Source organism: Fundulus heteroclitus, chromosome 10 (genome assembly GCF_011125445.2).
Source record: "Fundulus heteroclitus isolate FHET01 chromosome 10, MU-UCD_Fhet_4.1, whole genome shotgun sequence".
NCBI classification, from domain to species: domain Eukaryota; kingdom Metazoa; phylum Chordata; class Actinopteri; order Cyprinodontiformes; family Fundulidae; genus Fundulus; species Fundulus heteroclitus.
The window spans coordinates 11,270,359-11,287,026 of NC_046370.1; the positions used below are offsets into that span (position 1 = coordinate 11,270,359).

Here is a 16,668-nt window from a genome sequence, read left to right on the forward strand (position 1 = left end):
CTGATGTGCTACAAGCTCTTGCCAAACTTGGCCGGGAGAAGGGCGAAAACATTGTTTCCACTAGCCTTCAAAGCCATTCTCTGATGTTCTTTTAAATAATTAATATTTGGTAGGTTGGACAACACTGATGAAATAGCAGCATTGATGTAGCATCTACTACTTTTGAGGCCTTTGGAGTAATTTACAGTCAGTCAGTTCTATTTCATAATCTTTAAATCGGGAATAGAGTGACATACATCAGGTTAAATGCAGATTATTTGAATTACAATTTGTAAACTTTGATACCTTTATGTTGTTTGCTGAAATTCCTATAAAAACTGTTTGTTTGGAAATTTACTAAACATCTCGTACTAAATACAGATGGCTTATTTCCAGATATAATAGGTTAGGTTCTGCCAGAGGACTTGGATTTATGTTGCACAAATAAACATGCACTCACTGTGACACATCGCACAGTGTCAAGACAGAGTGGAAAGTAAAGACATCCAAATCAAGATGACTGATAATCAAGTCATTAATTCAAATTCCAAATGTTCACCAGTTAGCTTTGATATCGGTCCAGACGAAGAGAAATCAGGTCCGCCTGCCTCTGAATGTGCTTCTCGTCGATAATTTCTCATTTTCGGAGCTGATGCAACTTAATCTCAGCCAATTATAAGCATGAATTCTTCTCTCGTTTGCTCATTCAGGAAGCAGCCCCGCTTTAATCTGCCGTAATTGGCCATGTCAGGTTGACTAACAGATTTATTCAAAGTAATTTAGCAGCAACTCTGTATGACAATAAAGAGCTCATTCCTTCTCAAGGTATTTAATTCTCAAAGTTGAACAGCAAGGAAGGGTTTAATAGAGGCTGTTACCCTAAAAAATTAATTATGGAGCAACACAAAAGAAACAGGAAAAGCATATAAAGGAGCTGAATGGAGGATAATCAATGGTTGCCGTACATAAACAGGGAGACTACATGACAAAGCTTCAAATGGTCAAATGCATAAAAACGATCAATAACTACAAATTATTTGTTACGATGACAAATTCTGTCATGACGACTAGCAACTGTCAAAATAAGTTCAAGGGACACGCATACATTGTGGCAGGACAATATTACTAGCTAAAAGGGTAGCTTAATGTCCCAGAACAGCAAATGAAGGCCACCAGATTCCTCTCAGAGGAACTCTATCACGTGTGGCTGATAGCAGGTCACGCTCTGGAAGAAATAAAATCTGACTTTCTTTTTTTTCTACTTTTTGTTTCTTTAATACACAGGTTTTTATATGTGTTATAATCCTTAGTTAAAAAAAATACTAATAATTGGCCAACATAGGGATCTACAGCTGAGACAATAGCAAATCAAAAAACAGAAAACAGTATTGGCCTGATCGGTACATCTCTAGTTTACTGCTACTTTAATGTGATTTTTTTTTTTTTATCTTATTGAAATTTTTCTCCTGTAAAACACTTTGAACTATGTTGTTTATGAATGATTCCACAAAATGAGACCTGCTTTGCCTGGAAAAGATATCCAAATCAGTAGGTCAGATATCGAAGAAAACAGAAAACAATGCATTTCTAAAGCAAACATTTAATTTGAAACAATATAATTAATCAGTTGGCTTTTACTTATTTCTTTTTTTAACCAGATTTGTAATTGGATTTTATTTCCTAATAGGCATCCATGAAGGTCAAAATGCTTAATATGAGATAATATGTAGAGCTATTCAAACGTAGGCTTGATTTTATAGTAAATGCTGGTGTTGGTGAAATGACACATCTGTGAGTAGCTTGGTTTTACACATTAAGCCCCATAAAGCTTTGGTGAGTTCAGGTTTTGAGAATATCGCTGTTTTTGTTAAGTCAAAACTTAATTAGCAAGCATGCTAAAAGCATGAGGTGAAGCCCAGCTAAAATGTTCCTAAGCCACCCTATCATTTTATTGTTGGAAACTACATGTTTTAGTACATGGCCCATATAATAGGTACATACATACATTTACTAAATAATTTTTTAATGCAATGACAAATGTTTTCGCTGGAATTATGTTTCGTAAACACAATCCAACATAACAATTTTTAAATAACATTTACTCAGGAACTTAAACTGGCTGACAAATTAAGAACAACAACGACATCAAAAAAGCTGTATAACAGGTATTGCTACAAATGGCACCAACTTCATTAATAAAACCAATTTAGGTTTGAAGATTGGTTGGTCGGCATGGGCTTTGGCCCCCTGCACTCAGACTCTAGTAACGTCCCTGAAACATGCATGTTACTATGAGCAAGTCACATAAAACCAGAGGAAACGTGCGCCGCTGGTTCTTTCATAGATGTAGTGTTATTGAATCCAACAGAAAATTAGGTTACAAGATTATCCCCATTTATGCATCAACACAATTGCCCTTAATCTTCTTTTTTTTAAACAAGCTGCTGGTGGTTGTGTTTATACAGATTTTTCAGTATTTGACCTGCAGGTAACCAACTAATCAGAGCAGATCAAGGGGAAAACAGAGGTCCAGTGCATTCTGGAAAAATCTGCTATTTAATTTATTTAGTTTCCAGGTCTGAATGACTTTGATAAAAAGGAAATTGAGCATGGAAAAATACAAATATTTTGAAACTTTATTCCCTATCCCATTGTCTAAAAGACCCCTTAATTTCTCCACCTATTTGTCCATCCAATCAACCAACTATTCATCAATTTTTTTTATTCATTCCCTGCTTACAGTCTGTGGTTTTTGCAGACTGAACAGTGTAGAATTATCTGCCATTAATTCACGATAAATTCACATTTCAATGTTTGTTAAAAGGGATTGAGAATGCTGGAAAATTGATCAAGACAAGTATCGGAATTTGACATAAAATGTGTAGGAATCCCAGAAAACTGTCAAATTGTGATCTCTGGCCCAGCAATTAACACATCTCTATAAAAAAAAAAGAGCAGAACACGCCTTGTTTTTTATTGCTGTCAAGCGTTTCATCACAGTACTTAAAAAAAAAAAAGACCTTAGGAATTAGGCATTTTATCCCGTGACCCCATGAGGGATTAAGCGTTTCGGAAAATGGATGGATGGATGGATGGATGGCAATGTTGGGTCACAACATTTTACAGTTTTCAATGTAAACTAAGAATTTCAGCTTTGAAAACACTGCCGCTCTTTCAATTTCTAATCTGCATACACGATCCTGGTGTCATTTAAAAGTTATATGTTTTATAGGACTCTGAAGAAAATGTTGCTCACATACTAAATGCAAAGAGAAACATTGAACCTTGTGTCACATTTTTCATGTGGATCATCCAGCTGTGGGCTGCAGGCGATCTGCAACAAGGATGCTGATCTGTTGCTGTCCCTGACCTCTGACCTCCCCTGCTACAGAGCCTGCCTAAAGGGATTAATACATGTCACACAGTCATCCATGATGAGCAAAAAAAAAAAAAAAAACATAAATCCTCAGCTAACACATGCAGCGAGGAGGAGAAATAACTCATGGCAGATCCATCAATCCAGCTGCAGCTCACCGACATGTTGGAAGTGGCTCAACAGAAGCCCACATAGAAACCGAGTCAGGGTCAGAATATAAGAAGAATGCGAATGTTTTATTGGAAATAAGGAAGAAGACACGGAGAATATGAAGACAAGGAAACCAGGCGGGAGAAACTCCCAAAGCTTGATCCATCCAACCCACTTTGACGCACCGGAGGGTCGCCCGAAGACGCTGCAGGTTGACAGGAGAACGGCTTCCAAAAAACAAAAACAAGGTGAGCCAAGCCGATGGACGAGTTCACTCAAGCACTAAAGCAACAAACGCACCTGAAATGGAGCCCTCATATGGGAGGAAAAAAAACGAGCACGCCGCTGCCTGCCGCGGTGCGTAAAAGACAGGTATCACGGAGAAACACGCCGCTGAAATGAGGACGTTTTCTGCCAGCTTAATGAACACTGTTTGGTTTTTTTAAAGACGAAGCGACGAACTAAAGACAAATAACTCACCTTTATGGCTTTGGAAATTAAGTCCTGAGCGTAGAATGTCTGGGAAGGAGAGAGGCAGGGGTTCAGCGCTGCCGCCTGTCAGTGGAGAAGGTGGAGTTAGAGGTTTACTCCAACACAACAGAGGCTGCCTGTCAGCTGCAACACCCAGGCTGCCAGGACAGGGCGACACCTGCTGGCCGACAGCTGCATTACAACATGCTCACAAATGCTTATGCCAGGGGAATCCAAACCTTTCAGTTCATGGGCCAAAATTATCAACTCAAAGGAATTCGAGGGAGTAAAAAAAATAATAAAAAAAATTTAAAGAAAAAAAAAGAAATTGTCTTAATTTTTTTACCTGCTCTAAAAATATTATAATTTTACATAAATGAGTCAGTTTTCTGTAGGAAATGAATTGTAAATCACTGTACATCCAAAGGTTAAAAAAAGTATTTGTTCATTTGTTATCATCCGGTTTGCAAAGTATTTTTTGAAAAATCTAATTTTGCGATATGCTACACTGAAGTCTATCAATATAAGAACAGTATTAGGGTCAATTGTTCTTTGACAACACTTGCTGTAATTGAATGAAAAGCAGATTTTAGTGCACTGAAGTCTGCATTTGAGTAAATAAATGGCATTGGATAAATGTCACTATGAAATTAAAAAGAATGACAAAAGTGTGTCTATTAAAAGATGAATACTTTGTGTTGTACTTAACATTTTCAGTTGTAAGATTTTTACTTTTCTGTAAAAAATATTTCCTGATTAAAAACTAAAAGCTTCCATCTCCATCAGCCACCTCTGCTAGTGGACCAAGTCTTTCTTGAAATGCAGTTGTGTGTGTGTGGGGGGGGAGCACAACTGCATTTCAAGAAAATCAGTCCGGGGGCCACAAATGGCCTTCGGGACACTTTGGAAATGCCTGGCTTATGCTTTTCAAACAAATGGATCTCATCCAACATGTGACCAAGCAATGTGGTTTGCTTGGTCTGTATTGTCTCTGAATATAAATCTTTCATATATAATATAATCTTCTTTATAAGGAAGAATTTATCCCGCTTTTTTCGGGCTAATTTGCCAGTTCCCAGTTTTCTTTTAACATCTTATGTGTTCTTTTTCCAACCCATACCCATTTCTTTTCTAATGGAAAATATCACATGGACTCTTGAGGGAAAGCTCCCCCCCCCCCCCCCCACCCCCGTTTCAAATTGTTTTTTATTTTCGTGTGAAAGCCCTTTTACTTGTAAGCGTGTAACACATCCAGGAACTGTGCTGGTGGATTTTAAACAAACTGTGGTCAGAACCCTGCTAAGAAACACACACACACACACACACACACACACACACACACACACACACACACACACACACACAACTCAACTGCTTGATATTATCAATTCTGATTTGTCCTCTCTCTATTCTAGAAAAATTTCAGTGTGGCTTCAGATCACAGCATCGCATTGTGTCTGTCTAGTTAACAGTGCACAACAGCATTGCTATGTCTGTTGATGCAAAGTGCCCTCTTATTCTGGTTTTGTTAGACCTCACCGCTGCTTTTGACACAGTTGATCACTCTGTTCGTCTCTCTTCCAGACCGCTATACCACTGTGTTGGTTTCTGTGACACAGCCCTGCAGTGGCTCACCTCCTGCTGACAGACCGAGCTTATTCTGTAATGATCAATAACTTTTCTAAGGCTTTGGGAGTCCAGTGAACCACAGTGAAGCCATTATTCATGAATGGCACAAACATGGACCAGTGAGGAACCTTCCCAAGAGTGACCAACTCAAAAAAATATTAATCCATGAGAGCATCGATGACTCACCGACTCACAAATGAACCTAGAATGACAGCTAAAGCGCTGCACGCCTTACTTGCCTCAGTAAAGGTCAAAGTTCAACTATAAGTAAGTGACTGGCCATCAGTGGCATCCGTGAAAGAGTTCCAAGGTGAGAGTCAAAATGATTTCACAGTGATGCGAAACATCATAGGGTGCCGCCGAGAGTGGCACGACGAGTTACCAGGTTGGTTTGGTTGGCCTTTTCTCTTAATAAATGATTCGCAAACTGCTTTTGTGTTGAATTTTGTCTGATATAAAAGTTTGTTTTGATGAAAAAAAGCAATAACAGAGGAATTTTGTTGGAGGAGAAATCCTCTATTACGGCAATATTTATTTACTCAAGTTATTTACTGGAGAACAAGGATTGAACCTTTAATTAATATGATGTGACTAAACATTCAGTGAAATGCTTTTTTAATCAGTTTTTTTTTTAAACAAAATCTTATTTACAGTTAGAAAACAGTTTTAGATGTTAGTATGACGTGTTGCATTATTTTTAGAATCAACTGCAATGACTGCTGGTATCACTAGCAGCTCATAAATATCATATCTACAGTTTATTATGGAACATAGCTTTCAGTCATATTGCCGTGGTCCAACCCTGGTCTAAAGTCTAAGTCGATGTAAAACAGAGCAATTAATTAGTTGAAGTAATCAAATTAGATAGTTTGTGTGAAACCACCCTAACAATGTCAACATTTTGAGTAAGTTTGTTTTTAAAAATGTTACTATATAATTTTTCTTTGGAGTCTTCTAGCTTTTAAACTTCTATCCATTTTATTGATAATTATTCATTAAAATCTAGTCAAATTAAAGGTAAGCTGATCGTTCCACCATTTTCACTTGTTAATTCTAACATTTTGATAGTTCTAAATTTTGTCAAATTTCCTTCTGGTGATCCTCTTGGATGCTTCCCAGTCGGACGAAGTACAAAATCATTTTTCTCTTGGCTTGCAGTGTTTGTCCTCATGGCTGCATTTCTATTATTGTTTCCTCACAGGAACTGTCATCATGTAATCATGACCACCGCCTGCCGTGGGTTTAGTGCCTTCGCTGGTGACACATTCATATGATTCAGTGATTATTATTCCTCCAGGAACTTAAAAGAAGTAAAGTGAATTATTAATCTGCTTTTATGAGAATATAAAGAACAGGACCTTAAATCCAAGATCGCAAACACAGATCTATAAAAGTGGCTCTTAAGGGAACTTTAGTTTAAAATGTTTTAATTCTTAATGTGATAGTGAGTCCCCATTGTTTCCCTTGTTCCTTAATAAAGAATCCCTGCGTTATGTAGAGACCTCCGTTATGATTTATTTCACACACTCTCCACTGACATGAGAACGTTATCATGTTTGGGTGGAACTGTCCCTACTATGACAACCACCTATGTCTCTCCTCTTGTCACTCCAAAGGTCGCAGTCATAAACAGGAGCTTTTATGACCCCAGAGTCCACATCTCGCTCCACCTACGAGAGGTAACTCATGCAAAGTGTCCACGGAAGACAGAAAAAACTGTCCTCTCCCTTTTGCTCCGGCTTCAGAAGTGTTTAACCGAAAAGACGCTTGGATTTCGATTTAACAGGAACATCTGGGAAACAGACAAAATGCCTTCTGGAACGAAGACTCTTTATTTTATGTTCAGCGCGATGCTAACCGCCATATCTGTCGGTCTGCTTGGATATGCCATGTCCACCAAGTGGTCTAAAACGACCATGGAATGCTCAGGACTTGTAACCAACAATGGAACTGCAGAAATCACTTTGGGCCTTTTCAATGGAATTTTAGTAAGAGACTCTTGTCCAGGCTTTGGCAATCAGGATACCTTTTCAGGTAACTATGCGGCAATTTGTTTAACCCATGGTTTCCTTAAGATTAAAAAGCTTATATGTATATATATATATATATATATATATATATATATATATATATATATATATATATATATATATATATATATATGTATATATATATATATATATATATATATGTATATATATATATATATATATATATATATATATATATGTATGTATATGTATTTAAAAAAACACTTAATTCTGGACCACTTAAAAGGTCTCAAAGAAAACACTGATACTTGCATAATGGTATTTATTTCATAAACCCAGTACTAGTCTAACGTTTCATGTCTGTCTGCAGTTTTTTCAGCGTTGTCGAATATAGAAGTGACTCCTCTGGCTCTCCACGGTCTGTGTTTGGGCCTGCTGGTCCTGTGCTTGCTGTCTTCCGCCCTCAGCATCCTGATCTCGCTCTACAACAGCGTCAGTAACCCTTACGAAACCTACATGGGGCCCATCGGGGTTTACACATGCTCCTCCATCAGCGGTGAGTGGTGCTAGAATGAGGTTGCCTTGCAGTAGTGCTCATGCATCACAAGTGCCTCTGCATCTTCGTATAGTTATTTCATAATCCTTGTAAATAATCGTGAAGAGGAAAGAGCGCAACATACATGGATTTGTATTCAACCCCTTTAATCTCACACTCCTAAAAAATGAAGTCATTAGCCAAAGCTGTGATTATCTCACTAAGAACTGTTCAGTCAACCATCCGAAAACAGAATATGGCAAAACTGAAAACCCACAAAGGCAAGGGGTCTCCCCCACCGCTGGACATGGAGCGTGGCAGTGTGTGGTAGTGGTGAGGACCATCATACAAGTGGAGCATTTAATGGGCAGAAAGCAGCCAGAGAAGAGTGCAAGTGAAAGTTTAAAAACTAAATCTCTTCCGGTAATGACAAACACGGGCTGGAGGCGCCATGGGAAGAAGTGACACGTGAGGTATATACATGATAGGAGGCTGATTCTTGAAGCGAAAAAAACAGGCGAGTCATTATAACAGGTGCAGTCTGGTACTTATTAACTCAAAACAACTTTCAAAGACAGCTGTAGCAGAACTCTTAATTAGCTTTTTAATTCGCTTTTTTTCTTCAGCATTTCTCTCATGTTGTGTTAAGTGACCACGGTGGTTGTCTTTTAACTTGGTGATTTAGGTCTATCTATTTCCGAATGAAGGTTCAGCTGCTTATTTTGTCTGGGACTCCCTGGCAGTGGACATTTCATATGTCAACGGGACGTTCCTGGTTAGGTAAAATTAAGAAAGAGAGAGAGAGGTGTGAGTGACGGCAACGAGAGGAAGCCAGGAAAACTAACGGGAGGAAATAGCTGAACGGGACGAACGCGGAAACCAGAAAACTACACTTCAGCTAAACGGAACAGAACCTAACTCGATAATGGCAAAATACCAAACCAGGGTGTGTCGCAGAAAACTGAGAAGACAGGAAGCAAAGGAAGCAAAGCCCACGAAAGGAGACGGATTTCCAAAATAAAACCGGAGCCAAGGCCTACAGAGGAAAACAGCGACTGAAGGCTACAATTCATAACTAGACACTTGTTAACATTCAATAAGCGCTTAAAGTACAAGGAAAAAATGCAGTGGTCATAAGAAAAAGATTTTTTTTTTCTTAATGTTCTTTTGGTGGGGTGTCAAGCTGCTTTGTACATATGTGTGGATATGATTACTTTTTCAATGCACCGTGCCAGACCAGGATCATCGTTTCATGCAGTTGAGCTGAATGTGATGTTTCTTTTCCGCAGCCTGCTTGTCCGTATTGGTCCTCATCATATTTGTGCTGAACCTCTACGTGACCACCATGGCAGAGCAGTTGGTACCCAGCATCGCTTCAATTCCTCCCGTGGACCTGACGGGGAAAAGGACAGAGATGCTGGTCGGGAGCATCCTTCTCATCCCTTACATGGTGCTCTCTCTGCTCGCCATCCTGTTGATCTACCTGTACGACCACGCCGCCTACACCCACAGACGAGAACAGGAGAAGCCCACAGAGGATGCTCCCAAGGAGATCATGATGTACTAGTGATAATGCAGACAGTGACACTTTGCACATTCCTTATGACTTTCTGGGGGAACCTACTGTAATAAATCATTGCAGATCATGGTTTTTGTACAGAAAAGAACGAATGAACATCTTGCCTGGTGTACAAGGTGTAGAAATCAGTTCATTATATTCAGTTTTAACATTTTAGAGAAAAGGTTTAATCATGTTCCAGCTTTAAGTTAATTTGTCTGTTTTATCAAAAGTTTGGATAGCCTCTTCAATCTCGCAAAATTTTTCGCATGAAATTACATTCGTTCAAACCTATTTATTTTACACACGAACAATGTGAGTGTACTTAGTGCAATGCGATATATTTTCATATTTTTCACAGTAAACTAACCGATCAGCAGGACGTTATATTGCAGCTTTAATCCACTGAACATCAGTTTCCATATCACATTGAATAAAAGTAACTTTTATAAATAGCCGTTTTTCAGTTTAATTTCCAAATATGTCTTGAAAATTTAAACACAAACCAAAAAAAAATAAATAAAAAATCAAATCCGGTGACTGAAAATTCAGCCCTAACAAGAATGGGAAAGATAAATGGGTATTCAGTGACGTCTGCTGCCCTCTCTTGGACATATGATGCAATTGCAAGGAGAAGTCAGCGTCTGTGAAATGTAACTGCGGAGACATCTCAGGGCAGCATGTTGTGCTAGGTGCGACACAAGGAGCTATATTTGGATAAAGTTGCCTTGTGACAAACTAAAGGAGAGCTTGACCCTCTCCTTTAGTATATATATATATATATATATATATATATATATATATATATATATATATATATATATGTATATATATATACATATATATATATATATGTATATATGTATATATATATATATATATATATATATATATATATATATATATATATATATATATATATATATATATTTTGTTGATCTTAGGTAAGATCTGCATTTTTGTCTGGCCTGCCCAGAAAAGATGTCTCCAGTAGACGTTTGGTGTGTCCTTGTAGAGAGCTGCACGTTTCAGTCGAACATCTAGTTGTCAATTTTGGAACTTTTTCGTCTGTCTTGGTCAGCATCCTCTCAGTCCATGTTAATGCTAATCTTCTTTTTTCTGTGGCAGATGGCTGAAACTTGGCCACAACTGGGTTTTCCAAAAAACATATTTATTCACCTGTTATTGAACTTTGTAGACTATGCTGAGGCGCTGGCTAAAGTGGCAGGAAATGAACCTAATTTAACAAACAATGCCGATTGTGATAAGAATAACGGTCACAACACCAGCCAGATTTAAACCAGGAAATGCTCCAGGCTACAAAAGGTGTGTAGGTTCTCGATAATTTGCTAAAGTACTTTTGTGTACGTATGGTTTATGAATGTATTTCACCCTGTATGCATCTTTTTGAAAGTTGGGATTTTTGAAAATGAGCATTAAATTTAAAAATTGTGAGCCAGCTGTTCTGTTTGTAATTCAAATAAATCATTAAAAGCACAACAATAATCAAAAGTTCATGCCAATAATTACTGTGTGCAGACATCTGACAACAGTTCACACGTATTAACAGCAAAAAAGGTGCGGGCAACACAATATTCTACTGTTAAGCCTATTAACCTCTTAGAGAACTTTAGATTTTCACAAGATGAGAAAGTCTGGAGGCAGTTTCTGTGAAATGTCATAGATTAAAACAATTACAAATTCTTTAGACGCATCTTTGCCGAATTCTGGGAAAATACCCAAACCGCTAACCTGAGATAAAAAGAAATTCGACAAGATGACCGGGAACAATCCAGGAAGCGCCTGGAGGAGACAAGTTGAGGCTTTCAGGCCTTAGAATATTGTGTCGACTGCTAGGCACGGAGGTGATGGGGCCATGCTGTGGGACAGTTTAGCTGCCAGTGTTATTGGCAATTTGCACAAGCCAAGTGGATAAATATAGGCAGAGGACTGGCTAATCTTTTTAATCTTCAATCAGCATCAAGATGGCTGGAACTTGGACATATTCGGGTTCTCCAACAGGACAATGATCAGACCTGGTTTTGTTATTTCCGGCTAATGTCAGCTTTCTGGAACATCCTTAACCAGCCCAGCTGCAGGCAACTACAGCAACAGCAGCTTTTCTCATCAGTTTAGTGCTCGTGAAGAAGGGCCCTTTTGCAGCCTAAACACATTTTTTTGATGAGAGATAAAGATACACTTGACATAATTTTATTACATTTCAAAGGTTAAAAACACACACCCACCGCTAACAAATTGCAGTGACGGTAACAAAGCTTGTTGATTCTGTGAAAGCTCAAACAGATCCTGCTTATTGTCCCCTGGACCTTCGTACGCGCTCACAGCTGGGATTCACATGACCGTGTTGACATCAGAGCAAGGCCGGGGTGTCCTGTTACGTTTTCCCGTGCCCCCATCACTCAGGGACTAAAGTCTGTTTGGACATGCCCTTTCCAGCACCTCTCAGCCCTGCAACGCCTTCTACCTGCCTTCAAAAGAGCCACTCTTCCTTCAAGTTTCACACTTCAAGGAACCTGCAGAAGGATGAAGCAATCTGCTTTGTTGTTCTCAGAGTGAATATGTATTAAATTTCTGGGAATGTCTGCTTTGTACCATGAATCAAAGACATTTCTGGCCTGTCCATAGAGGAGAACATCAACCATGTCGTCCAAGGTGCTGAAGAAGCTGTTGGTAACTCAAAGTAACGCTTGTAATCAGTTTGGTGGACACTTTTCTGTTTTTAGCCTGTCTAGGTTTCACAAACACAGTATTCAATGTTTTAAAAAAAACATGCCCTGTGTAGAATGATCCAGCCTTATCAATAACCATTTTACTTTTAGTATTTTTAAAATTATTTTGAATGCTAGAATACGCCCAACACTTTCTGTTCAGCTACAGGTGGATATTAGTAGCTCCACCTACTAAACTCAGAATTACATTGAGAAAATGATTATTTTCCGTAAATTAATCCATAAACTGAAACTTTTATTCTTTTGGAGTACCTGGGCCACTCCTTGAGACCTCTCCGGACACCGTGGTGGCATCGGCCATCTTCCACCATGCAGTTTGTTGGAGCAGCAGCTGAGAGGAAGCGGTTAGATAAGCTCATCAGGAAGGCCATCAATGTCCTAAGATGCCCCCCCTCCGAATCAGTTCATGTGTTGGGAGACAGAAGGAAAAACATCAGTGTTGGACAGTGTCCCCCACCCCATGCATGGAGCCAAAATTGAAAATATTCAGTCCAGGAGTGATGCAAATGAAACCATCATTTGAAATCCCGCTTTTGTATTTACACAGCTTATATTTGTTTGATATTAATATCTCTTTGATGATCTCAAATATGTAAAACAGAAAAAGACCAAATACTATATACAGAGTGACATGTTTCAGACGTGAAAAGGTTGGCCATGTATCGTATATTGTATGCATTAGATTCACTACTTGGTTGTGATTTTTTTTTTTACATGAATTATTGAGACAATGCAGTGGAAAATGCCCATGCAGGCTTGCTTACTTTGCTTCGATCACATTTTCCTTCCACTTAACTTTCCCTTATAATGCTAGGACACAGCCATCTTTTTTTTTTTTTTTGTGGGTGACCCTTGTTGTGGAGGGTGTCTCTGACTGTCAGGTCAGTCAGTCTGACCCATCACTGAGAGAGCTATACCGCTGCCACAACATACAATTGTTGCACTGAATGTACTTTTTTATTGGATTTATGGAGAAATTGTAGTTTTCGAAGAAATTTAATTAAGGATTAAATTAATTAGCAGCAAGCCATATTAATCAATGATATAAATAACACTTGAAAGATCAAATTATGTGTGTAATGAATCTATATAAGAGTTTCACTTTATAAATTGAATTACTGTAAATAAATCACTTTGTTTTCAGTAGTTCAGTATATTTGTAATGCTATTCTAATTAATCTAGATGTACCTGTTCTTTAACACTCAATAGACAAATATGCAATTTGCAAACTTAATAGATATTACACAGCAAGAGTAAATAAACTTTATTAGAAAATTAGACATTTATGTTCTGAACACAAACCAGAGATTCTAGAGGAGAAGCGCATCCATTTCTATCGTCCTCTGGGTGCACTGCGGTGCGGCAGCGGACCTGTTGTTTGCTGTGCAAACATTGATTGAATAAAATCAGAGATGGGTCACTAATCTCTTCCTCCCTGCAAACTCTCCGCCTCAGAGCTCACCGGGATGGAGAATAAACCCATGGATTAAAGCAGGAGCCCTAAGCCCTGACCACTCACTCTGCTGATAGGATTAAAGCAGAAACTTTTGTACCTGTGAAACCCTATCCTTCCAGGCCCAGCATCACAGAAGCCGGTGAAATGGACACCTCCCGCTGCAGGGCTGATGGAGGACTGGGATCCAGTCCACCTCTGGGAGCTGATTTCATACCTGTGAGTGGTGTGAATAGGTATAATAACGGAGCGGGAATTTAAATCATTTACATACACATTCTCCGAAATAATGCCAACTAAAAATATAAAAGGTGATAAAGTTGCCAGGTTAACTCAAATTACGCAGTTAAAAGTACTGGACCTCCCATATAATTCATATAACCTATTAATTTCATTGGCTATACAAATATGAAACATTATCCGAGATGATTATTATTATTATATTTGAACCTGTCTATCCTAAGGTAGAAGGTGTTTGAGGCTGCGGTAGGTTGAGCAGGGGGTGTCCTGGGAGATCTATAAAAAAAATTCCCTCAGATATTTTGAGATGAAAAGGTCTCGACAAATTAATCAATCAATTCTTTACATGATTTATGATATTAGAAATATTTATGACAAAATCAAATTGAGAGGTGTAGCAACTTACACATTCTTGCAAGTAAAATAAATATAGAAATAAAAAGTGGTTTAAATGAGTAATTATGATAACAATAAAATACCGGTACAATGGCAAAACACACAAGCATCAACATTATTATAATATTGAAAAAAAATTAGGAAAAAGCATAATGATAATACATTCAGAATAAGAAAAATGTAAGAATCTATGGTCATCATCATCGTCAATAATAGTACTACAACGAATAAATTAAGATTAAAAAAAAGTGGGAAAAATGCAACAAAATATCTCTAAAACCATTAACACTTATAGCATTTAATAATTTTTTATCAGAAAGACAGTATTTAAGATGGATGCAAAATGTACACTTGGGCTCTTCAGTTGTCCGTCTAATCAATACAATTAAATTAATTTATATAGCGCCAATTCATAACACATGCCATCTTTAGGCTCTGTCAGGCTCCTCTCCTGTGGAACCAACTACCAGTTTTGGTCCGTGAGGCAGACACCCCGTCTACTTTTAAGACTAATCTTAAAACTTTCCTTTTTGACAAAGCTTATAGTTAAAGTGGCTAATGTTACCATGAGCTACCTTTATAGTTATGCTGCTGTAGGCTTAGGCTGCTGGAGGACATCAGGGCCTATTTTTCTTACTCTACTGTTCTACTGTTCTTCAGTTTTGCATTGCATTATATTGAAATGACTGTTGTCATTTCAGCTTTTAACTTTTTTTTCTCTCTTTTTTTTCTTCATAGTAGGCACACCTGGTCTGGCGCTCTGTTAGCTGTGACATCATCCAGGGAAGACAGATCACCCGCTATTACCGTCTAATGTAGAACAGATTACTGGATCAATGTGTGCTTCTGTGCTTTTTTGTCTCTCTTGTTGTGTCTCTGCTCTGTCTTCTGTAACCCCAGTCGGTCGAGGCAGATGACCGTTCATACTGAGCCTGGTTCTGCCGGTGGTTTTCCTTCCCGTTAATAGGGAGTGTTTCTTTCCGCTGTCACTTCATGCTTGCTCAGAATGAGGGATTGCTGCAAAGCCATGGACAATGCAGACGACTCTCCCTGTAGCTCTACGCTTCTCCAGGAGTGAATGCTGCTTGTTGGGACTTTGATGCAATCAACTGGTTCCCTTATATAGGAAATTGTTGACCAATCTGTATAATCTGATTGAATTTGACTTTGTGAAGTGCCTTGAGATGACATGCTTCATGAATTGGCGCTATATAAATAAAATTGAATTGAATTGAATTTTGAGGCACTTTACAAAGTCAAATTCAATCAATTCATAATCAAATTTGAATTTCCACGTTTGCTTGCATGTCTGAGTTGCTGTGCTCTCACACTGGGTCACAGTCAGTCTGGTGACTGAAACTCCAAGGTAGGCAGGTTCCTTAGTTATCTCCACCATTAATCTAAATTTGTCAGGCAGGGCTGAGGTGCGGGCCGAGGCAGAGAGAGAAGCAGAACAAGAACAAGGAGGAGGGGAAGGAGGAGGACTAAAAGGTAATTGCACCCCTGCTGCTCCATTATGGTGTCATGCCTCTGTTAACAGGAGATAAGATCTACTTAAAATCACCTGCAGCCAATTCTCCACTTTACTTGGTCGGGACAGAGAGACCCGGAAAAAAAAAAAAAGACAAAGACATGTCCGGCTCTGATTATCATGTGCAGAATTTTAAAGGCTGTTCTGTAAGCGGTTTAAGGAAAATCTGATGCCACGTGACACTTTACGGCCGGGTTGATGGACGTGAAGAAGACCGAGCACTTTCTCTGCCCCATGCAGCCTGACACCACTCCTGATGAATGCGGTCCTGATTGGCAGGTGGGATGCATGACATCGGGTGCAGCGCACAGGGATGAGGATACAGTTAACCGACTGACACAAAATACGGTTCAGCTAAATTGGTGCCTTTTGACCTGAACACTGAAAAAAAAGCTGTTAACATCCATCACAGTCAGTCGGAGAGGGCGATGGAAAAAAAATACAGGGAGCTCATGTTGACAATTTAAGAAATCCAAAAAACATGGGAGCATCAAATCCATCAAGGGAGTTCCAGTTCAGTAGTTTCAAATCTCAAATATTTGCATGCTTGATTAAATTATTCACTCCCCATGATTTTTTTTTTCACATTACAACAATGGGTTAGATTA

At 38.6% G+C, this 16,668-nt stretch overlaps 2 protein-coding genes across 3 annotated transcripts in view; one reads left to right on the forward strand and one right to left on the reverse strand.

Moving 5' to 3' along the window:
• ptprea (protein tyrosine phosphatase receptor type Ea) overlaps positions 1–4,120 on the reverse strand; it is an 88,058-nt gene extending 83,938 nt beyond the window's left edge. For both annotated transcript variants that reach the window (XM_021322229.2, XM_021322216.2), the window contains exon 1: positions 3,986–4,120. The gene's annotated coding sequence lies outside the window, so the exon portion shown is untranslated. The remainder of the gene's footprint in view (positions 1–3,985) is intronic.
• A 3,099-nt stretch (positions 4,121–7,219) lies between these two features.
• On the forward strand, positions 7,220–10,080 carry LOC105933878 (clarin-3). Its single transcript, XM_012873624.3, has 3 exons — positions 7,220–7,639; positions 7,967–8,152; positions 9,421–10,080. Exons 1-3 carry the CDS (start codon positions 7,414–7,416, stop codon positions 9,696–9,698), a joined length of 690 nt encoding a protein of 229 aa, XP_012729078.2. The 5' UTR covers positions 7,220–7,413; the 3' UTR covers positions 9,699–10,080.
• Positions 10,081–16,668: the final 6,588 nt, after the last annotated feature.

Bases quoted from the DNA above. Each gene is read 5' to 3' on its own strand.
- LOC105933878 (XM_012873624.3), top strand. From the start codon at position 7,414: ATGCCTTCTGGAACGAAGACTCTTTATTTTATGTTCAGCGCGATGCTA. The intron at 7,640-7,966 runs GTAACTATGCGG...GTCTGTCTGCAG, and splicing joins CAATCAGGATACCTTTTCAG to TTTTTTCAGCGTTGTCGAAT. The intron at 8,153-9,420 runs GTGAGTGGTGCT...TCTTTTCCGCAG, and splicing joins CACATGCTCCTCCATCAGCG to CCTGCTTGTCCGTATTGGTC.